Source organism: Boleophthalmus pectinirostris, unplaced genomic scaffold (genome assembly GCF_026225935.1).
Source record: "Boleophthalmus pectinirostris isolate CB_2022bp ecotype Guang Dong unplaced genomic scaffold, ASM2622593v1 HiC_scaffold_17, whole genome shotgun sequence".
NCBI lineage: Eukaryota > Metazoa > Chordata > Actinopteri > Gobiiformes > Gobiidae > Boleophthalmus > Boleophthalmus pectinirostris.
The window spans coordinates 9,605,583-9,630,224 of record NW_026571115.1 but is presented as its reverse complement, the minus strand read 5'-3'; the positions used below and the strand labels follow the sequence as shown (position 1 = coordinate 9,630,224).

The 24,642-nt window shown below is 37.4% G+C and overlaps 2 protein-coding genes across 2 annotated transcripts in view; both read right to left on the bottom strand.

Moving 5' to 3' along the window:
- Positions 1-597: 597 nt before the first annotated feature.
- Positions 598-22,067, bottom strand: kat2a (K(lysine) acetyltransferase 2A). The gene is made up of 18 exons (XM_055152946.1): positions 20,544-22,067; positions 20,125-20,248; positions 19,883-20,028; positions 19,370-19,459; positions 18,082-18,263; positions 16,489-16,680; positions 16,299-16,402; positions 15,207-15,311; positions 12,813-12,949; positions 12,151-12,359; positions 10,636-10,762; positions 10,210-10,320; positions 9,123-9,266; positions 8,007-8,121; positions 7,879-7,915; positions 6,542-6,605; positions 6,351-6,435; positions 598-6,135 (listed from the first exon to the last, which is right to left on the bottom strand). The coding sequence occupies exons 1-18, from the start codon at positions 20,838-20,840 to the stop codon at positions 5,942-5,944; spliced, it is 2,463 nt and encodes an 820-aa protein (XP_055008921.1). The 5' UTR covers positions 20,841-22,067; the 3' UTR covers positions 598-5,941.
- A 147-nt stretch (positions 22,068-22,214) lies between these two features.
- Positions 22,215-24,642, bottom strand: part of rab5c (RAB5C, member RAS oncogene family) — a 28,895-nt gene continuing 26,467 nt past the window's right edge. Inside the window, exon 6 of the mRNA XM_020926253.2 lies at positions 22,215-23,764. Within this exon, the coding sequence (XP_020781912.1) occupies positions 23,637-23,764 (128 nt within the window). The 3' untranslated portion in view covers positions 22,215-23,636. The remainder of the gene's footprint in view (positions 23,765-24,642) is intronic.

The following is a 24,642-nucleotide window of genomic DNA, read 5'->3' as shown; positions in this document are numbered from 1 at the left end:
AATTATAGATAGAATATATTCTATCAGTGTGCCTTGGGTTTGTACCTTGCCCACTTTTACATTTTCCAGTAATTTTCTGTTTAAAAACTCAAAATGCTCTATTCCACCTTGAGTTTTGTTTCTGATGTCATGAAGCGGTAGTTTAAGGTAACAGCTACATTCGACCTTTTGTTTAGTAGAGATTCTAGGGCTGAAATTATCCAAATTATTCTAGTGAAGAGTTTAAAAGACAGTGGAGCACTTCCTGTATTGCCACATGATATTACAAGGTTGAACAAAGTGTATTCTGTTTGAGAGAAGAGCTCAGCCTAAATATTCAGGGTTTGTGCGTTAAACATGTGACTGAAACAAAAAACAACTCCAGGTATGTTTGTGATGAGGAAACGTTATAACGCAGATTAGAAAACAGCGTGGCCCTTTAAGTTCCAAGCCCATCGTCCTTTACGAAACCCCTTCGATGGGCCCCACTACTTCACACTCGAGAATCAAAACTCAAACTGCACAATATGTAACCTGTGTTTTCTTTTTCACGAAACAAAAACAAAAATCAGGTTTTCAATTTCCTTTTACGGAAAGCACCCACATGTAGAAACATAATACAAAAACACACCTTTATTGTGATGAACAGTTATAGAGAAAGTGATACTGTAACTTAATACAGGTTTAATATGCATGTGTATTTGTGAGTCACTCTTACTGACCGTAATCGAAACGCAGCATCGGTGGATAAGACCCTGTCGATATAATGTAGCTACAGCGCAGGACAATACAAACTCAGTGGTAGAACTCAACAGCACAGATAGAGCATGGTTAAAGAGGGGGTATTTTACTTTTATGCGGTATTAACTGCTAACATATAACATATTTAGATCACCATGTTACCCTTAAGTGTCTTGAAAATGCAGTATTTGCTGAAAACATTAAATATTATGTTTTGTAAGTTTTAAAATGTTTGCTTTCTGACACCGAAAACCTCTTCAGACATGTTTTGGCAACGGAACAATGTTATAAACAGTAATGCATTTTCCAGCTGTTTCAGTTCTGATATCGATACTTTGACTTTTAAATATCAGTCAGTACAGATTTTATTTACTTAAACCACAGTTATTTACGCCAGATGAGAGATCAAATTGTGTTATGTAACTAATTTATCTTTCAAATCACTACAGAATCTACTTTGTATGAATTAAAGTTCAAATATTATGAGAAGTACTAAGCCTGTAAATAGTGTCATATCAAATTAAACGCCCAACCAGGATATCGACTGAACCGATATCATGGAACCAATACTCGATCCAGATAATTTTTCAGTGTCTGTGTTCATGTTCGTTAACTAGTATTGGTATCGGTGCATCCTTAGAACGCTAACACACAAATCCAAACTAAAGCACAGGCCAAACCCAAAGCAACGCTATACGACGTTACACCAGCACTGTGTAACTTTTCTGATTTTTAAAAGGCCCTGTACCTGATTTATGCATTTAATTGTGAAGCATTTCAGCTGGAAGTGCACTGTTAGCATGCTAGTTGTTTGCATTACAGACGAAACTACGCTCTAGCCTCTGAAAGTCGTGAAAAGCGCTTGTAAAACCATCACTGTGAATAATTATTTTGGAGTTATTTTGTTAATATTTGTACAAATATTCCTCAGATATTATTCAAGACATAAATGTGGAAAGCTAATCCGTAATACCCCCTCTTTATACACTTTGTCTTTTTTTTTTTTTTTTTCAGTTCTCATTGTCAGTCTTTCTATCGTTTAAATTACCAAAAATTAAAAAAAAAAAAAAATCCTGGTAATTTACAGTCATCACTTACTAAGGGTGGATCAGTTAAAGATGCAACTTTTCTGGTGGAGATTTGGCCACTTACTTGTCCCTATGATGTTACTACTTTGCCCTCAAATGTACACAGTATGGCATTAAATGTAGCAGATGAGCAGGAAAAGCCACTAGGTGAAGAAACAAGTCAGATCTGTGGAGAGGCGTCCCCGCTCGCAGTAAGAATGCATGCGTTCCTGGGATTTCTTTAGCAATGAAAACACCTGTAATTGAAAAAAAGTTTAAAGGCATACTATGGAAAATGTATCCAGGCAAAGCAGTAACTTCTCTATAAACTCGAGCAAGTGATGGACCTCCACTAAAAAAGTTACACAGTTACACTTAGTTACCTTTCCATTATTTCAAATCTGTTTATGAAACTTTACAAACCGCAAAGTTATTAAAACATTTCACAGAATCCTGGGTTAATGTCGATTTTTGGACTGCATTATGAATATTAGTTAACACGTAGCCCAATGATGCTTTTGAACTCTTATTATTTGGATTTTTATGGGAATTCTATGGGGAAAATGAATGGAAAATCTACTTCCAGAACCAGAGAAATGGGGGGGACCGTTGAGCTCCATTACCACGCTACAAATGTGCTGTTGAGTCAACTGCTACCATCAAAATGATTCAAGTAAAACATCAAAAGTAACACACAAAAGCAAACTAATGCACAGGCCAAACCCAAAGCAACGCTGTATGACATTAAAGCTGCACTATGCAACTTTTCTGGTCGAGGTTCTGCCATGTGCTTGCCAGCAGAGTTTAACGTGCATCTGCATCTGCTTGGAATCTAGCAGGTTGATCACGATTTGTCCACCAGAAACGTTACGTACTGCACCTTTAAACTCGTTCATTTGAATAAAACTGTAACACCAACTGTGCCTATAGCTTCAACTGTTGTCATAACATGTGGCAAAAAAACAAATTAGAATGCGGATATGAACACAGAAAGGAAAACAAAGACAAAGAACACAGATTTTGGCAGATTCGTTAAAGGGCCTGTACCTGATTTTATTTTCTTCTGGTTGAGATAAATGGCCTTTATGTCACGAGGTGAACTGTAAATGCAGAAAAGTGAGGGGAAAAAATGGAGACTGAAAGATATAACCTATGAATTTTACAAGGCATTTTGATGGATAATAACTCGTGGACAAGACTACTGTCAGGATCAAAAACTTTGAACCAATCAGGAACTAAGAATCTCCAGAAACAAAATGCCTGACACCATCACAGACAGTTGATGGTGCACTTTCAAGCCTGAAAACACAACTATTATTAGGAACTGTGATGAAATAAGTAAATAAAACCATCCCACACAGCCGTATTTGTGTCATGGTGCAAAGTTGCAAAGGGAGAAAGTGGGCGGGGCTACAGTTCACATGTAAAGGAGCACTATTTAACTCTTCTGATGGAGGCTCTGCTTCTTAATTGTTTCCATGGAGATGTGATTGCTTTACCCAGAATGTCCCAAAGTATTAGCCTGATTCATCAGCCAGTTTCACTTTGTAGAAACCATCTGACCTCGCAGCGTTAGGATTCGTTCGCTTGACGGTAGGCGGGCACTCTTTTATTTAACCAATCGCTACTATTTCGTCATGACGTATCTAATGCGCCGCTAATGGGGCTAACTGGTATATTAAGCTTTTTTCCCCAAATCCCGTATGAAGAAGAGCAAGAACATCTTTCCCGTTGTTAAAATTCACCAAACATTCTCTTTGTTCCGGCTTTAAATCCTCGATCTCGGGAATCGTTGCCAACACAGAATATATGGCTCTTCACTGATTGGCTGGTGCCCGAATTCGCACTTCCGGGGTTCTTGCAAACCATCTAGTGTATTCTGATTCCTGATCTAGTGATTGGAGAGAAATGAAATTGAGTGAAGGCACTAGGTGGCGCCAGCCTGGCTACCAAAATATGGCATTACATCTATAACCATTGGGGACAAGTAGATGATAACACAAGGAAAGGTTACAGGTCGGATCTGTGCTGAGGTGACCTTGCATGTTTTTTTCTAGGTATTTTAAGACACCTAAATAAGCATCTGCAATTGAGCACAAGATGGATACGATTGATGTCGTGCTGCGGAACATTTCAGGCAATGCAAAAACATCTCCATGGAAACAAGTACTAACTGGACCAGAAAAGTTCAATATTGCCCCTTTAAAGTTAAAAATCAGGTACAGACCCTTTCACTTACAAGCTCCAAGTCTTAAAATATAAAATAAAATTACAAAGGAGTGGTGAATTGACAGTACTTTAGATATTAAACCACAAGCATCCAAACTGTCCAAAACTGTTCCAACAAAAGAGCGCAACGTTTGAAGTATTTTCTCTTGTTCAAAGTCAGTAAATACATTTGGTTGTAATGTATGCTTTTCGATGTCCAATTTTTCTTCTTTTTTTTGTCTTGTTTGAACTATGCTGTTGCAACACTGCAATTTCCCCATTGTGAGACAAACGCAGGCTCTTATCTTTTGTTGCTCTACTGACCCCTGCTGACACACTAGGGCTACTACATTGTTATTGGCTGAGCTGTGTGACGATACGGACGTTTTTCAAGTATGATTTCCAATTCCAACAGACCAAAAAAGTTCACACGTGTATGTATCCTTCATCTCACTGATAAGCTGACGACGACTGATGGAAATAAATATCAAACACAATGAAAGGAGGAGTCAGTAATGGGACTTTTTAAATTAGATGTAGATTATTAAAGGCCCTGTACCCGATTCATCAAAAACAAGTCTTTCGCTAGTACAAATATATGGTATAAGCAGCTCTCGGTAAAAATAAGTCCGCTCTGTACTGTAGGCAACTAATTTTTATTGTCCGATTATCTGGAAGTGCACTGTTAGCATGCTAGTTGTTTGCATTACAGGCAAAACTAAGCACTGGCCTCTGAAAGTTATGAAAAGCGCTTGTAAACTTATCACTGAAAAATGAGGATGCTCAGAATGCGAAAAGTAAGTGAGGAATAACTTTGAACCACTGTAAACTGTTTTTTAAGACCGTAAAAATCAGGTACAGCGCCTTTAAGCAGAAAACGACGCAGTCTTTCGGGGTTCTTTTTTTTTTTTATATCTGTACAAATATTATTCAAGACATAAATGTATGTGACGTTCAAGTGTTGATCGGAAACAAAGGCAACATGGCTTAGGTCCCGAGGTGCAGTTACTCTATTTTTTTTTCTAATAATTTTGTGAGAGACTAAACTGGAATGAACTTTACTGTTAACCAACTCTTGCATCGGTTTCACTTGGACCTAGAACTTTGGTACATTTAATGAGACGTGGATTGGCAAACGTGAAGACGGGGGAAGGTAAAGCTTTCTGCAACAAAGGCTTTTTTTTTTTTTTTTTTTTTTTTAAAAACACACCAAAAAGGCAAAACATTATGACCACTTGGTTACTAAAGTCTCAATACAGTCTTATTGTGATGCAAAGGGCATATTTTATGGGATTAACTTTTAGGAATTCATCTTCAATAGTTCCTTTTTTAATCCAATTTTGAAGGAGCACGTCTGGAGCAGGACAAAACCAAGTCGAAACTGGGTTTAAACCAAGTCCAAACCATGTCTAAACCAAGTCTAAACCAGATTTAAAGCAAGTCTCAAGCAAGTCTAAACCAGCTCCAAACCAGCTCCAAATCAAGTTTAAACCAGGTCTCAAACCAGATTTAAAAGCAAGTCTAAACCAGGTCCAAACCAGGAATACCAGGCAAGAGCTGCAATTTTGTAGATGCTGTGACCTAGGTTCCAATTTGTCCACTACAAACATACTAAAAAGTTAATTGACAAAGTTAATTGACAAGTTAAATAGTAAGTTTTGACTTTTAGACTTTTTTTGTAATATAAACCATGTACTCAATAATAGTTTTTTGTCATAATGCAAAAATAATTTATCGCCTACTTCTTGATACCAGTCTAATGAACTTTACCTGTAAGTGGTCTTAATGTTATTCCTTATTGGTGTAACTACTTTATCCAAACTGTTCCCTTTACATTTTACTATCCTTTAAAATGAGCAGTGCGCATTGCTTCTTCTTGCGTCTCCTCCGTGGTTTCAAAATGGCCACTGTGACGTCATGAGTGCAGTCTGTGTTTAAAGGGGAGCTCATTTCTCGATGAGGCCCCCGTCTTTGAGTTTGAAGTAGAAGAACTTCTCCAGAGTATTGGCACATTTGCAGTACTCGCTGTCGGGGGGGTTGTACTCGCGACAGTTTGTGATGATGCGCTGCAAGTCGGCGATGAACAGTTTTTTCGTCACGTAGTATCTGTTCTTCAGGCGCTCAGTCATCGTCTTCAAGTCTGATGAAAAAGACAAAATGATCAGACTTATTGCATTAATGTTGTTGAGCAGTACAGACAGTGTATTGGCAGCTCTCAAGGTAGGAATGAGACTCCTGTGGGCTGTATGAAACCAATTATAAAACAGGAATTGCACTGTTAGCATGTTGATTGTTAACATTACTGTGATGGCAAAACTGCCACATTTTGCTATACTACTTTTGTTTTTAACATACCAATGGGAAAGCGAATGATCTCGTAGTAATCTGGAGCTTCTGACTTCTTCACTGGCTCCATGAAAGGCCAAGCATCAGGGTGGGTCTGGTAACACAAAATAAATAAATAAATAATAAAATAAATAATAGTTTTCTATGGTCAACTTAAGGATCTGTGCATCTTTCTATTCAGATGAGGCACATGTTTTCACCTTTATCTGGGCCAGTAGGTTCTTTAACATGTTGTACAACACGTCTGGGTCCTTCACCTCTTTGCTGCACAAACCAGGACACATGATAAACAGGTCAAAGGTCAAACATCAACAACACACCTCTGTCTGAACCAACGATGTCACACCAAGATGATCAGGATCAAGTCAATGAAATATAAATGTATAAATTTAAGTTAAAATTTTCTGAGAGAATCAATTAGTAATACATTAATTTCACTAAAGAGTGAACTTATTTTGGAAAGAAATACTTCTTGTTCCACTTCATACAGGTACATTTAAAGGTACACTATGGTATTTTTATAGAGACGGGTGAGCTACTTGCTTTTCTCCATGGAGATGTTATTGCATTGCCTTCAGTGTCCCATGGTATGGCATTAAACGCACTCATATTACATTACACTTAAATTACAGGTGTCTTTATTGCTTAAAAAATATCTTGAATCACCTGCATTCTTATTGCTTCTCCATAAATCTGAGTGTTCTGTTACGCATAAAAAGTTGTTAAAAATGTTTAAATGTATAATTCACCTGTCTTTATATTTGTTGAGTTTCGCTTGTGTATGGTCTCATCTAGTGGACACTTTTGAAATTGCACAAAGAGCACGTACCGAACCGAACTTTACTGAACGGTAGTAACGGTTGTAAACATCAGACATGGCAGCACGCAGTTGGCTTTGTGTCAGCAATTTTCTTTATCTTGAGGTTGAATCACCAGTACGTATTTCTACCTATGTTCAACAACTTTCATCATAATTACATGTACGTCCGGCATTGTGGTGTTTTTAATACTAGTGTTGTAATATGATAATTACACGTGAACCACGCAGCTCTCAAAATAGCGTCGGATAGCCTTCAGTGTGTGGATTTACAACCTTGTACTTACAGTTGTTTACTTTGTATTTTTGTAATTGTTCTAGACATATTGTAATGTTACGTTTGTCTGCTCCACAATTTCACCTTTTCAAGCGTCATTAAACCTGCTTAAAGACAACCACATCTGCAGAGTCGTTGTGAGAGAAGAGTTATCACCATAGTTACCGTTACAGCACACTGATCTTGGTCTAAATGCCATACTGTGTAACATTCTAGGGAAAATATGTCCATGGAGACAAGCAACTGGCAGATCTCTACGAAAACTTAATGCACATTCAGTATAATGTCCCAAGAAGAAAAATGTAGTTTGCTTTGTTTTGCCACTTTGTTAATGTAAGATCAGAGTGTGCACTTGTTCTGTTGTGTTGTGAGATACCGTACAACACTGTGAAAGTTGTTACTAAATATTTAACCCAATTCAATACACATAAAAAAATAAATACCCTTTGTCTTTGCTGCTTGGTTTCCAGCCCGATTCTCCTGGAGCAGAAACAAAACAAGCTCTGAGTACCTTTATGTCTTTTTTAGTTTTCTATAGTAGTTTCCTTTAGTATCTCTTCCGTGGACTTACTGATGCCTGGGATGCTCTCCACTGGGATCTGCCTCACTCCCTCTTTGAAGCAGGTGAGTCCAGGATAAACCTTCCGGATCTGACTCTGCTTCCTCTCAATCAGCTTCTTTATGATCTGGGGATAAAAAATACAGTTAGGCCCAGGATTTAAGAGGATGTGCCCGTTTATTCATCCATACATTTCACCATATTATTTCTTGCCCCAGAACTGATATATTGTCAGTCGTTTCCTGTCTGCATCCAAGTATTTTCTTGTCGGATAGTCAGGAAGTGCTCGTTAGCATGCCAGTTGTTAGCATTACTGTGACGGCAAATCTCTGGTCTCTAAAAGTTGTGAAACGTGCTTATAAACTCTTTATAAACTCTAAACTTATTAGGATGCTCTGAATGTTACAGTAAAAATCTGATATTTGAATGACTTTAAAGCACATTTATGAAGATTTAAACCACAGACACAAGTTATAGTAGAAAAGGTTTGAGAAAAGTAGCAAAAGTAACCATGTTTCAAATTGAGATGTTTTGTTTGAAAATGACTTCTGGATAACAATCTGAATGTACTGGCCTGAGGAGGGAGGAAATGCCTTGAAAATGTGCCCTGATTTTGGTTATAAAATTTCTCCAAAAAAAACAACATTGTCCAGATGACCAACATTTGATTTGTGACGCAGTAATTCAAATTCCAAGCTCTATATTTTAAATAGATCCAAATTCTAAAACAAAAAAAGACAATTTAATGGTGATCTATGTAACTTGGTCAAGGATCTGCCACCTGCTTGTATCCATGGAAATCTTAATGTTTCTCCTGCAATATTCTACAGTATGGCATTAAACTGAGACAAGCAGGAAATGCCACTTGACCACATAAGTCAGATCTGTGGAGAGGTGACCCCACTCACGATATGAATGCATGTTTTTGAAGGTAAAAACAAGAGTAAAAAACAAGAGCAACTGAAAAATACAAGATGGATATGTTTAATGGCATACATGTATACATGCAATAACATCTCCATAGAGTAGTGGGTGGCGTACCATTCAACAGAAAAGTTACATAGTGAACTTTTAATACCCTTTGCTCATATAGTACTGGTTAAACTTATTATTCTTAAACACACTGACCTCCTTCTGCCTCTTGATGATGTGGGACAGCTCTGTGTAGGGGATGCGGGGGTTTAGCTCACACTCCATTAGCGTAGCGCCCTCGTAGTCTTTGATGTAACCAAGGTAACGGCTCTTGGGCACTTTGATGTCTTTGGAGAATCCCTGGGAAGACAAAATACATTACTGAGATCACAGGACAAAGGCAGATGAAGATGAGCTGGAACTGGGTCTATGAGGTGAGTTCATATAGTGCGAGTTATACCGAGGAGTCCGTATAACATCTGGTGTGGGGTCCACTATCTGTCTCCATGAAAATGCTGCTTTGCTTGGAATGTTACACAATATGGTATTAAACTTGCATTCAGTGTTTAAATGGCTCACAAATGCATTGGAAAAAAAAGTAATTTAACTCTATAGAAACAGTTACATTAATAATACTATACTGGGGAACTTTCCAGATAAAGAAACATTTCCACAGAGGCAAGGAGGTGGGAACCCTTCAATAAAAAAATGACACAGTGAACCTTTAACTGATCTAGAGGTCGTACAGAACGACAGAAGAATTCACAGTGAAAATTCAATATACAGATGCCTGGTTTATAGTGTACTTCTCAATTAAGAAGATGTTAAATATCAAACTATCAACTGACAGAAATACATGTATTCTTTGGGAGAAAAAGAGTAAAAAGTGGTGTTGTTACTCAAGTCATATACTGAATGTTAGGAATGGGACAAGATCTCATGAGATGAAATTGCCACAAGGCTGTGCACACACACTGAAAACAATTTTTAAAGATTTTTTTCCCAATGTTTTTACGTTTGGATTGGATAAGAACATTAAGTACTGGTGAGCTGCATTACTTGAGAAGCTGTAGTCCCAAAAGCACTGCTACAATGACAGCAAAAATATGAAATAAACTAAATAAAAAACTGTCAAAAAATCTAAAATTGGGAACTGGATTACAGAGTGTATTTATTATAAATAATGTCAAAATCTTATCTTGCCTCGTATTGTGGAAATTGCACCTCATCCCCTCCATACTGAATGTACTTTATTGAACCAAACACACACAAACCCCAAACCAAATGAACATGGATGACATACCTGCTTCTTGAAGTACCCGATGGCGTACTCGTCTGCATACGTGAGGAAGTAGAGGATGCTGTGTTTTATGTGGTACTCTTTGAGGTGGTTCATCAGGTGAGTTCCATAGCCCTAAAATTAAAACAATACAAATATATTTAGATTTTTGGTATTTTTCAAGTTGCCACAAATTGTTGCCACAAAAACGTGCAAACATTGACAAAAAAGTGCCATCTGTTGTTGAGTTACATCTTATTCAAAACAGCAGTACTTGAACGAAAACAAAAAGATGAAATCAAATAAAAAATTGTGAGGCCAAAATTGGAAACTGAACTGTGCAACGTATAAATAAGGAATCATGTTAAAATCTCATCTTGTCTCGTTCTCGTTGACCCAATCTCGTATCTCATCTCATCCCTAGTTGTGCGTAAATAGTAGCTGCTGTACCTTGACTTGCTCATTGGAGGTCACGGCACAGAAGACGATCTCTGTGAAGCCCTGAGTGGGAAACATCCGGAAACAGACGCCTCCAATGACTCGGCCGTCTTTGATAAGGGCCAGGGTCTTGTGCTTCCTGATAAAGACAAGTGGAAAATATGTAAAAAGGAAAGGTATATTTAGATAAGCATGACAACAAATCTTAAAAGGGTGGATAACTTTTCTGTCTGGTTGTAAATTACCTGGTTCTTTCTATGGATATGCCATTGCTCTGCCTGGAATGTTCCACAGTATGACATTAAACAGCTCTACTTTACATTTATTCACTTACACGTGGTTTTATAGCTAAAAATTCCCTAGAAAAACAGGCATTCCGACTGTGAGTGGGGTTGCCTCTCCACAGATCTGACCTCTAACTTGGTCTGGTTTGGTCGCCGTGAAGATGGAAAGGTTTAACGCCATACTGTGAAACATTCCAGGAAAAGCAATCACATCTCCATGGAGAAAAGCTTTTGATAGATCCTCCACCAGAAAAGTTACATAAAGCTCATAAAATTTGTTTTGAAAAGCAACCCAATAATGTTTGAAGAAAATACAATATAAAATAGACAAGACTGAAAAATCCATCACTGCCGAGGCTTAAAAGAGAAATGCAATTTTAAAGGTAATGTAGGAGGTGAGATTGATGTGCTGGTACCACAAACTGTGTTTTTTTTCTAGTAAAAAACTAAATACATTATAAAGGTACAGTATGTAACGTTTTGAAGTAGGCATGTCACCTGCATTATTCCATGAAAGTTAAAACCATGGAGATAGATTTGTTTTATGTCATACTGTGGACAATTATAGTCAAAAGAACATTCAGTTACCATGGAAACAAGAAGACAAGCAAAAGTCAAGTTTGTGGAAATGCAATCCCACTTACAGCAAATACATGTTTTTCTAAGAATTCCAGTACACTAAATACAACAGAAAAAGCTTTAATTTTAGTCTGTGTTTTTGGCTAAACATTTACAAACTGTGGCTTTAAAAGGTGCATTGTGTAACTTTTCCAGTGGAGGGTACATCAAACGCTTTTCTCCATGGAAATGTTATTGCTTTGTCACACAAACCCTGCATATTCAGGCAGCAAGAGTTCTTCTCTAAAACTGAAAAGGCTCTGTCCCACCTTGTGATGTCATGGTAACACTCCACTGTGTTTTTAAATGTTAAATTGGATGATTTCAGACCTGGAATTGTCAATCTCTACTAAAATAAAGGTAAAAGGCAGCTGTAAACTTGAAAACTACCGCTTCCTGAAATCACAATGTGGAAAAGAGCATTTTGAGCTTTAGTGATGTAGACAGACTAATAAAGAACTACTCAAACATGTGGAAATGAAACAAAACACAACTCCAGGTATGTTTGTGATGAGGCAACAACATTATAACATCACTAAAAGCTCACAAGACCATTTTGTGCAACATGGGACCATGGAGAAAATGTAGAGAAATACACTAAATACAAATAAATCAGTGTACTCACGGGTCGAACACCAGTCTTGTGATGTACTCTTTGGGCATTCGGGGGAGCTGGTGAGAGAAGACGTTCTGCAGCCCCACCAGCCACATCAGGATCTTCTTATTGGACTTCTGAGAGAGAGAATTCCCGATCACATGAAACTCAATGATGCCACGACGCTCCTCCAACCGTGCGGTCTCATCCCGGGCAGCGTTTGGGGTCAACAGGCTCGTCTAGACAAAGAAATGACAAGAATGACAATGAGGAGGCGGCTATTTATGCATTGATATATAATCCTGCTTATGTGGGTATCAAATGTAGTAGACATGGAATACACTTGTTGCAGGCCAGATATATGCAATGACACTGATTAGTTTCAGAAAACGTTATTATTGCCTAATTTAGTAAAAGCACAAAACCTCCTCTGTTATCATTTAAAATAGGTTTGTTAAGAATGCAACTGAAATATGAAATGGAAAACATACTGGAATGACACGCACTTTAGAAATTGTACAGAGGTTCTTTTAGCGCTTTAGTCTAAACTACAGGGTTAGCAGCCTTCACACATGACACCGGTTAGGTAGACCGGTGCATTGTAGGTTGTAATTTACTTTGAAATAAACATGAATCACATATTATGGGCACAAAATCAGTCCTGCATATCGGCATTTACATATTGAACTTGCCTCTGGTCCAAGCATAGCAGCGGGGTCTGTGATGGTCATCATGACTTCATTCACCAGCTCCATCGGAATGTCTCCCATCACACGAATCCTTTTGGCATCCTCCAGCGTCAGTGCCTCTGGGAGTTTACGCTTCTCCCCTGAAAGAACAGACAAATCAAATCAGATCCTGGAATGTGATGGATGTCATACTCTGAAATGAGGGTCTAGAGATGCTTTTTCTACTGATTACATTGTACTTTGTGAATTTACCTTTTGGATATTTCATGGCAAACACTGAACCTTATTACTATTAGTGACTAGGTATGGGATAATAAACAATAATATTGTGTATCATGATGAGGAGGGTACACAATAATTGTTCGTGGGACATTTTATATAATCGTGATCATTTCCAACAAAGTTAATCACCAGAATGTGCTGAAAAAAGCTTATTATCCATGATGTTCTCTTCTAGATCATTGCTGTTTTCACTTTCACTAAAAAAGTACAACACTATAACAGTTATTTCAATATGAAATCTATTGATAATATTCAAATTAGAGCCCGACCGATATGGATTTTGCTGTGGCCGATATGAAACCAATATAATGGGAGTTGGCTCTGCCGATAGCCGATATAATCGCCGATATATTTAGTGATGTAAAAATTCACTGTAAATGTTGAATTGTTTAAAAAACTTAGGTTTGGCTCTGGTGGATTTTAAATTGGGTTTATTTAGGCAACATTTATTGTTATTCTGCCTCTTTACATCATATTTACAGACAGTAGGTTGGCTTAATGGCATTTTTGCATCACATTCTAGACACTAGTGATGGTATTCCAGTTCTTTTTTAGAGAACCGGCTCTTTTGGCTCGGCTCACTAAAAGCTGCTGGTTCTTTTGGCTCCCAAGTGGCTCTTCAGATTGTTTTGTTGCAAGCAGGACTAAAGCAGGACTAAAGCACGTCTAAAGCAGGACTGAATCAGGACTGAACCAGGTCTAAACCAGGACTGAAAAAGGACTAAACCCGGGACTTATTTATTTTATGCTAAACTACAGCCAAATATGCTCTTTTTTTGTGTGTTTTTTTTAATCCTATGTACACGCAAATTTCTCAAAGTTTCGTTTTCAGCCGCTGTCAAACTACCACGAATCTGCACGCGGCGTGGCGACAAAAAAAAGTGAGAGAAAGAGAAAACACGACTCCCAATAAGGATCAGTCTCCCGTCGTTCGCTTCAAAGAGCCGGATCTAAGAGTCATTTCGTTCGCGACCGACCCATAACTAGTAAAGAAACAATCGCTATTAGCCTTTAGCCGTAAATACGTGCGCGCCGCGGTAATTAATTATATGCGCAAATGTCATAATTCACACGTCTATTCACAGCTCATTTACATATCAATGCAGGTCCAGTAACAAATATACGGCCAATATAGTCACTTTACAATAGACCAATAGAAAACAGCTTGTTTATGTGCGGGAGCTACAGCAGCTAACCCATAACAAATGACCAAAACTAGCTTCAAAGTCGACATATTTCCAACACTCACCGCTCACACAGGCTCCTCCTCACATCACAAGTCTGCACTAATAAATGTCCTTTTAATCCAGACTCAAACCGATTGTTGAAGAATATAATCTCAATGTTTGGATCTGTGTATGCGGGTGTAAACAAACGCACCTGAGTGACACGACTCTGTGGTGTGTTCAGGGACAGTACGGACGCACACACAGACAAAAGACAAATGACTCCGTGGATAAATACTGATGTGGAGCCATATATTAGGACATTTATCTGTCTGTAAATTGGATTAAATGAACAGAATGTAGAGAATCTAAGATTTTTAAAGACGTATCACATGCCCACGTGAAATATCGGCCGATAGCCGATATGCCTCCAGGTACCCATATCGGCCGATAATATCGGCCAACCGATATGTCGGTCAGGCTCTAATTCAAATTATCATTATTCATATATTCCTAACATTTTAAACTGTCAGCAACTTTCATAATTATCGTGGTATAATCTTTAACCGCAACTATCTTGGCCATGATAAACGAGAGACCAAATTTCTGTATCGTCCCATGCCTATTAGTGACTAGACCCAAGTACTCGCTGTCTGGCAACAGAAACCCGCATTTTCTTTGTACTGCGTCTTTGAGTATTTAGAAAAGCGTCTATGTAAATAAAACGTACTACTATGCACAACAGCGGAGAGGAAGCATGGAGTGAGTTCGCTGGAGTTTTGGGAGTAACATTTTTAAGAAGATGCAATTTATTAGTACCTTTCCATGTACATAGTATTTGCCCACAAGAAGCCAATGAGTTTGAGAGCCAGGTCCACTTTTTTGTCATTTAACATGTCTTCCATCAAATACTTCAACTAGTATCTGTCATTGTGCTGTGTTCACTGACCTGTTATAGTCTCTGTAACTCCTGCATCCAGACTGGTGAGAGAGGAGGCGCTGCTCAAACCCTTCACAAGGCGAGGAGAGCCAGAGACAACAGAAGCACTGATCCCTGCAAAAGACAAACAAAATTATAACTTCGAGGTAGTTATAAGTATTAAGATCTAGAATTATTATCAAGGTTTAATAAAAAATGGTAAATGAAGGCTTAAAGAATATTTACAAATTAAGTGTATCAATGATGAAACTCAGAAATTGTTTGTTCCTTTTTAAACCACGGTCAGTGAGAACTTCAATGTCTAACTGCTGTGCATTAACACTGCATAATGCACAAGTAGTTCCGGCAACAGGCAAATCACTGTTCTATATCACCGCTCTGGTGCCATCACCATGACATACATCCTCCTCTGCTCTGAGTAGAATGTGGGGACTAACGTCATTTAAAACACTAAAAGAACTATAAGTGATATATTTGAGATATTTACAGACAGTGGACAAGCATTTCAGACTCACAGGTGAAATATTTCAGTTTGAAGCCATGGTATATGCGCATTAAACAACTTGGAGCCGTGCGGTATGCAGTTGTACAGCACTTCAGAAGAACACGACTCCGCGGTGTGCGTTAAAACTGCATAACGCATGGCTTCTCGTTGTCAAATGCTTACTTGACTTTTATTTCTGCTATAAAAACGTATTTGGGATGTGTTTAAAGAGTCTGTATAGGCCAAATAACAATAATTAAAATAAAATTACATTTAGGGATGAACAAGTTAGAATAAAATATTTAATTACAATACGGCTTTGTGATTTATGTCTTAAAAGGATTCTGTTCAAAGTTCACGTTTTAACACGTCCAGAAGAATTAAAAAAGGACTGAAATACGAACTGACTAATACAAGAATCACGGTTCAGAACATGTTTGTGCAGACCTAAACTACAGTGTTAGAGGTCTTTTTACACAGAATAAGACGGGATATTTGATTATTTGTGGAGGAAATTATAGCACTTGCAGAGCTAATTACAATTATTTCATTTCTCAAGTATTCGCGATTACTCTGAGACAATTATTTTAGTTTGTCAATAAGGAGGATTTTCTCACCTGTTTGCCCAAGTTGTGCCCCATCTGAAGCGGGCATGATGAAATCTGCCTCCCAGATCGGTGAATTCTCTCCATAGATCTCCTCTTCAAGCATCGACAAAAACCTGGACAAAACAAGCACAATTAGGTTTATCTTAATATTAACCAATTAAAAAAATTTAGCATGGAGATGTTTACAAATGATACTAACTTGGGGAAGTGAGTGAGGATGAGTGTGCGTTTCTCTGGCAGCAGTTTGTCTTTCTCGACTCTGAACTTCTCCAGTAGTTGGCGTCGTGTCACCGTGAAGATGGACTTGAGTAAACTGCGTCCAAACACCTGAGTGGTTTCATATCGGGGTAAACTGTCATTGCTCTGTGGGACGTGGCAGTAACAGAGCCACCTGACAAAGAGGAGGAAAAAAAATACATTACAACTTTAAATACAAATGTTATGAATCAGAAACAGAATTCATTTGTCAGTTCAGTATAAAAAGATACACAGAAACAAAACCCTGTTCTCAGCAACATAAAACAGTGTAATACATTTTGTACATCAAGTTCAGCCTTTAAAATGGCAGCCTTATTCTACAACACAATATCTAATAATACAAAAAGTAAGGAACAAAGAGTAAGATCAGATAAAAGTTTAGTAATAGTAGTATCTTAAAAGTGCATTATGTAACTTTTCTGCTTATCTCCATGGAGAGGTTATTACATTTTCTGGGATGTTCCACAGTATGGCATTAAACTTGTAGATCTTTAATCTAAGATTTTAAATTAGCGGGCATATGTAAAGTGCTGTTAAGGGAATCTTGTTTTCAATTTGCAATGCCATGAAAACACATACAGTATATGAGGCCTAATGATAACGATAAGTTAGAATTTGAGTAAACACAGTCAAATTAAAATCAGTTCTCATTTCTCAATACAAAAATTGGGGAATATAGCAGGTATTATAGAAGTATAGGAGATATCAGATAGTTTTCCCCTGATAGCAGTATTGGTTTGATATTGACAATGTAGCCAAAATTAGTCCTCAGTGAATCTTGTGTAAACATACAGCAACATTTGTCTAAACGTCTTGTTTAAATAGACACAACTGTGTACAAAAATAACTTAAATCCCAGAACAAAAATACTTTAGAATTAAACGTGGACAGGTAATTTGTGAACTACAAGGGAACATAAATTTCTAGTCCTTTTCTGTAGATTTTTAAAACTACTGGTATCAGCAAATATGTTTAATTGAACACAACAGCAGGACAAAAATAAGATATCTGTGCCGACAGAAATTAAAACAAAAAAAAGGAAAAAGCCCAATAGAAAATGAGTAGTTTAGTCAAATTAATGCAGTTTATGCTGGTTTTCAAATAAAAAGGTAAAAAACACATAGTATTTTCTTGCAAATAGTGACACATACCATACTCCATACAACTGTACAACTCACCCTTATATAACAGATAACCATGTGTCCTGTTAATCATCATATCATCTTTGCACTTTTTTCTCATTGTGACTTCTTGTATACAGCTGAGATAATTTTATTACTTATTTTCTATTTTATTTTGACTTGTAGATACACATTATACAATTATGCCTTATCTGACAAGGGTCTCTTGCTATTTTTTTGCTACTAGAATTTATTATCACCATTTATAGTTTTACTCTTTGTTAGTATAATATATTGTGATGTGTGAGCTACTGTGTCCAAGTAATTGCCCTTGTGGATCAATAATGTTTGTCTAAGTCTAAAGTGGTATTTGAGAATAAAATCAATTGAATCCTTATCCTTTCTGCACAGACCTGGTGTAGTCCACTTTGTAGGCCGTAGCATCTTCTTTCTGAGTGCGCTGGCGATACTGAGTCGGCGTCTCCAGTTTCCAATAATTTAGGCACAAGAGGAACATTTTGGAAAGCTCAAACATGGTCTGCCTCTCCTTTGGCGCCAGATGGCTGAATTTATACTGCACAAAATTCAAGACTCCCTTTGGAAGACACGGAAATGGGGGATTACGTTACACAAATGTTAAATGCACGAGCTCTCCTTGTTAAATTATATGGAAAACCGAGTCTGAAGTAACTGGGATAATCTTGTTTCGATGACATCATGTACTACTGTCCAAAGAATTATAAAACTTGGAAGGGTATTAGCTCCTGTAATATGATAAAAATATAATATGTCACACTGTCAGATGGCGCTAATAGGTAGATTTTTGTATGTCGACACACAAATGATGAAAGAAAAATGCTGCAAAATTAATCAAATAAAATATAAAACAGTGATCAGTTTTGTCTTCAAACAAAGTGATATCTCTTGTCAGTTTGTGGATAATTTTACACTCTTTAAAATTACATTTAAACCTTATGTAATATAATTTAAGTCACACTTTGGAATATTTCTGTTGGACTGACAAAAATACATTCTGTTCATGGTTAATGGCATAATATAATAATAATAATAATGATTAAAAAATGTAATTATCACGGACATATTACCTACCTCTATGTAGGGATGGGACAAGACACAATTTCTACGAGACGAGACATAAGATTTGGTCCACGAGAATGAGACAAGATAAGATTTTCATATAATTTTTCATGAATAATTTATACCATTTAGTTTGTAAGTTTGGCTTCATAATTTATTTATTTATTACTTTATGGTTTTGCCGTCATTGTAGCACTGTTTTATGGAACTACATCTCATCAAGAGAAGTTACTCAGCAACATTAATCTTTTCTTATCCACGGCAAATGTAAAAATATGAAGACAAGAATCTCATGAGATCATTTTTTGTCTGTGTGCCCAATCTTGTAGCAATGTCGTCTCGTGAGATCTGGTGACCCGAGATCTTGTCCCATCCCTACCCCATATGTCACAAATATTAAATCTATCAGACCCCATCTCAATAAAATTATATACAGAGTGACAAAGTTTTGAAAATGAGCTATTCAGATCGGGTTTTTTCACACAGTATAAGCAGAAAATTAAAAACTAAACAAATTCATGGAACTCAAGTATCAACATGAATCAACAAGCTGTAAGCCATAATCCTTTTTAAATTGGATAGCAGTGAATAAGACCTGTTTACCTGTTCAATGTTTGGCTTCTCAAAGGGCGGACTCCCCAAAGATCCTTCCACAACAGGCTGGCTCATTTGTAGGATGCATTTTCTCAACAACTAAAACAGACAAAGATTTGTGAATTATTAATGATGACGTGTCCAATATCCAGACCAGCAATATGTCAGACTAGGCCTGAATAATTTGGGGACAATATCAAATTACATTTTTTCTGACAAGCATTGAGATAAGATTTGAGATTTATGTTTTAAGAGGATTCTGTTAAGAATTGACTGAAATATGGACTAAAAACTATATGAATCACATTTCAGAACATGTTTGTACAGACCAAAGCTACAAGGATAGCAGTTTTCTATAGAATAAGATAAAGAATATTTGGTTGTTTATGGTAAAAATTGTAGTACTTTAAAAATAGCAGCCTTTGTGACTTCCTAATTGTGATTTCTATGTGATTGCAGTTAATCTCGCAGCCCTAAAATAGCCTAGATTAGATTAGATTACAGAATAAGCACTGCTCCCACCTTGAAAAGATAAAAATAGACTTGTTTGGTATCAGTATCCTCTTCTTTGTGCACTGACATAAATAAATTTTCCACATCCACAACCATTCCCAGCAGTCTGTTGATCTCATCCTCGGATACGTTCTCCAAGTGCGAAACGTGGTCCGCTGCAGATGAAAAACAAAGCATTAAACTCCTAATTTATTGCAGTGGTTAATGATGTTATGGTCCTAGAGGGGGGAGGGAGTGTGGCTAGTTTGTACCCAGGGCATGTCCACAACTGCGGCAGGGCTCGCTCAGGCTGGCCGCTTGCTGCTGGAGGTCCATACGGGTGGCCGTGGGTGGATTTGGGTTTTTCCATCCATTGCATTTGCACGTATCGTTAGCCTAAAATGACAAAAACGTAGCTGTCACGCATGAAAACACCATAGAAATGATCTCTGCTGCACAATTCCGTTTGATGTCATAATACGTGATAATAATACGCATTTTATTAAGTTATATGGCTTGGGTTGGCTAGCTAATGCATACACTTTGGTAGTAATGAAGTTGTAGTTGTGCATGTTAGCATTTTAGACCGCAATCTGCATTTGAACACCGAGTACAAACACAAATGCTAACCCGATCGTGCTTTGTTGTGATGAACTTTGGTAGGCTAATGCTAATGCTAACGGCTAACTACCTTGCACGCCGAGAAGACGCCAAGTTTCTCGAGCTTCTTCGCCCGTGGGAACGCTCGGACTTGGGCTTTCTTCTGGCTCGCCCGCTGCTGCTGGCTGAGGCCGGGTCTGGCCGGGTCGCTACTGCCGGTCGCGGAGGAGGGAGTAGCGCCCGCCGCGGACCCAGCCGAGCCCCCCGAGGCGCCCTGTTGGTGGTGCAGGAGCCGGGGTTGTAGGGCCTGTGCCGCCGGGTCGGACATGTCCACGCTGCCGCTGCCGCTGCCGCTGCGCCCGGAGGAGGTGCGCTCTCTCCCGGCCATGGAAGGCTCAGCTCCGCCCACGGGTTCAGGGGCTGTCGGGAAAAAAAATGTCCACAAACTACAACACGATTTTAGAGTACAAACATGAACAACTTAACAAAAAACAAAACAGAAATCGCATAGAGCTATTATAGACCCTTTGAAATCTAAATGTTCAAAATTTTGGAATGGAGGCAAAGCAAAATGAAGCATTATATATTTTCAATTATTAAGTGACTAGCTAACCCAGATAAATGCTTTGGTTTTATGACATAATAATAAAAAATAAGCAACCATTTTGAATTTTCAAGGTACAAATCTTATTTACTTTGCTTCTCTGTTAAGAAGGAAAGAAAGAAATACAGTTTTCTAACCCTAACCCTAAAATAGTATTTGGGCTTTACAAAAAGTATGATGAATGTGTAATATATCTGTAGATGAAGTGAAAAAGTGCTGTGGGCTCAACATTTCTGTAAGGATTTGTCCAGTAAAACCTCAAAATATGGATTTTGCCTTTGTAAAAATGCTTTGTCTATCATAATCTCTTGTCAAATAAACAAATAAACACAATTGTAAAGGTTTTTAAACTGAACTCTGATATCACTCACGAGTGTCTGAGTGGTTTTCATTTTCCAAATTGTCCTTGATTTTTCATAATTTGTGATATTCTGAAATTAATCCTAGTTTCCCCATGAAAATCGCATTATATTCTACTTTATTTTTGCCTCCAGCTGCCTCCATTCAAGAATTTCAAATGTTTTTGTTTACAATTTTTATTTTTCCAAATAATTTTTTACCATAAATGCCCAAAATATGTGTTAAGAGAAGATAACAACATTTTCTGTGGTACAATATATGCAAGTATAAATATACCGGAAAAAATTCAAGACAAATACAGTTTTAACTAATATTAATAAAATATGTAACTGGCTTTAATCTTGAAATTAATTTTCTTTTCTTTACACAATTAACAGTTTTAATCTTTTCTAAATAATTTATTCCACTTGATGTTCATATTATTTTGTGAAGCACCTTTGAGTGTCCTGGAAAGTATTAGATATGTTTAATTAAATATACATTTTACTTAAGACAAATTTGACGTTTCCCAGTTTGGCAATTCATGGTCAGAAAAAGAGCGTCCTCCTGTGGTGATGACGTGAAACAACTGTTGTAGCAGGTATTTAAACACAACATTAACTCTATTGCTATTTTGGGTAATGTAGTTTGAAAAATCTTCATGACTATTTGACCTATTAAACAGGCTATAAAACGGGTAACCCAGTTTTGAACAAACATGAAACAATTTGCCAATAAAAAATGTCATATTTACTTTCTATTTCAAACCTTATCATTTAGATGCAGGTTTTAATGATACCAAATGATAAACAGACCATCCAAATTTTACCATCTCCTTGTTTTTATTGGTAAAATTACATCTTTCTTCTTTAGTTCCAGCCCGCTCCCATCCGTGTAGGTGCTACGATGCCGACAGGAGACCGTTCCCTCCCTCCATAAAGAGTACAAATGACAGAATAGAAAAAAGAAAACTTAAAATTAAAAGGAGGCAGAGGACAACATCTTAATCCACAAAGATGATGAGACAGAACCAGTGCATTTAATACCATAGATCTTCAGAAAAATTAAGACATAAAAAAAAATCCATCACTTAAGGTCGACAAAACAAGATTGGGAAGCTTTTTGACGATAAGAACTACTATTGATTAATATTATAAACTTGAAAAGTCTGATACAAATACAGCAATCTGTTTTCAATACACAATAGAGTGATTTTGGTCGAGAAAACAAAAACTTGCTGCATGTTTTTTTTTATTTGTACAACGATGATTCAAAAACATTACATTAATACTAAAAATTACGGTGACAGTGGACTACGGACTGCATGGTAAGAAATCATACTTAGCTTGTGTCAAATAATAGTGATAACATTAACATTGTAATAATTCATTCTACACAGCTTCATCGGAGGAACAGTTTTCAGTTCGTTAAAGACGCACTGTGTAACTTTTGTTTCCATGGCGACTTGAAACTCTGTAGACCAGCTGGTGGCACCGCTAGGCTGAGTTACAAGTCAGATCTCTGAAAAGGCAGCCCATCACAGAAAGAATGCAAGAATGTTTTTTTTTAAGGTATTTTTGACCAATCTGAAACCTGTAATTGAATAACTAAGTTGAATAAGTTTAATGCTATGACGTGGAACATTTCAGGCAACGCACTGACAAGCAGACAGAAAAGTTACACAGTGCATCTTTAAGTTGTCAATCTCCTTTTCCAAATATCAATTGCCCATGCGCCTCCAGTTAAAAGTCTTTGATGAAAATGATCTGAGAAACGATCGCACAGCAAAGAAAGAATAGAAAGGACAAGGGGCCAACCCATATATTTTCAATGTTATTTTTTCTACACAAATACACTAGTAGTAGCAGTAGCGGCCCATTAATTTGTAATGACTAATCTTTTCCTCCTTCCACATATGGGACAATTATAACTCCCCTAAGCTGTCCATCAAAACGAGGTTACGGAACGGCAAGTTGAGTCCCCAGTTTTAAAACATGATTGAGTTACGTTGGTCTTCTTCTTGGTCTGTTGTTATAGTTACCGGAAACCATCAGTGGGCGTTTTACTGGCCTCTGGTTTCTCTCAGTTAATTTGTGCTGTGTTTTAGGGCCCGGACAGTGCCTCGGTCTGGCCAATAGGGGGCGTAGTTGGTTGTTTGACAGCTGGTAGACATCTGGTGTGGTTGATCATAGCTGTAGATTGGTGCGAGTTGGGTTTTTGTTTGTTGTTGTGGTGGTTTTGTTAGTTGCCGCCTCCACAACACTGACCGCTTCTTCCTTGTGGCGCGCTTTCCTGAAGGTCCACTCCGCCTCGAGCACGGCCCCCCGCTCCGGCGCCCCCTTGTGGCTCGTTCTTAGGCAGCTTCTTGGCTGTTGACAAAGAACAAGGAATATATCAATGCATTTGCAACATGAAGTAGTAGTTATAGATGTTTCTGGGTTTTTTGTTTGTTTGTTTGTTTTTCATTTTTGTATATTTTTCTATTAATTCTATTTCTTTATTGCTATTTTATGAGTTTGCTTTTATTTGACTTCACTGATTTTAGTGTTTTAGGACTGGCATGGTTAAATTGAGCATTTATGCCCTCTGTTTTTTTTAATACCTTTTGTTGTTTTTAATTTTATTTTTACTGTATATGTGCAGCACTGAAAACTGTTTTGTTGATAAAATCTGCTATAAACAAAGTAGATTTGGTTATGTTTTTGCTATGATGCTGTAGGTTTGAAGACATAATTTTGATTCAAAAGCACATGGACCTTCAACAAAAATAATCTAGATATCGATGTTGGAAAGGTTCATACTGGATGTGTCAGCGACTTCAGTAGAAAAGTACTCGTTTTTTGATAATCACAAGAAACTGAAGTGATTCTTAAATTTTCCTGGCTAGTTTTATGTAGATATTTTGCTCAATTCAATACTTCCCAGCAAGATGTGTCCCTAAAGGCTTCAAAAAAACAAAACAAAAAAACACGCAACCATTTCAGCAGATGTTTCAGTCCACTTAAAAAATGCTGTGAAGTCGAAAGTACTGATAAAAAGTAAAGTTTATCCACTGTAAAAATGATTTCAATATTTTTAGGTATCTGTGCCATTTGTACTATTTTCTACCACTTTCTAGCAAATAAAAATAATAAACAATAGGACATTTAGCCACTTTTCGGCATAGTGATTAGCACACAAAGTCTAGTTTAAAGTGTGACTGAGGTGACAAAGCACTGTTAACCAACTCAATATCTAATATACAGAT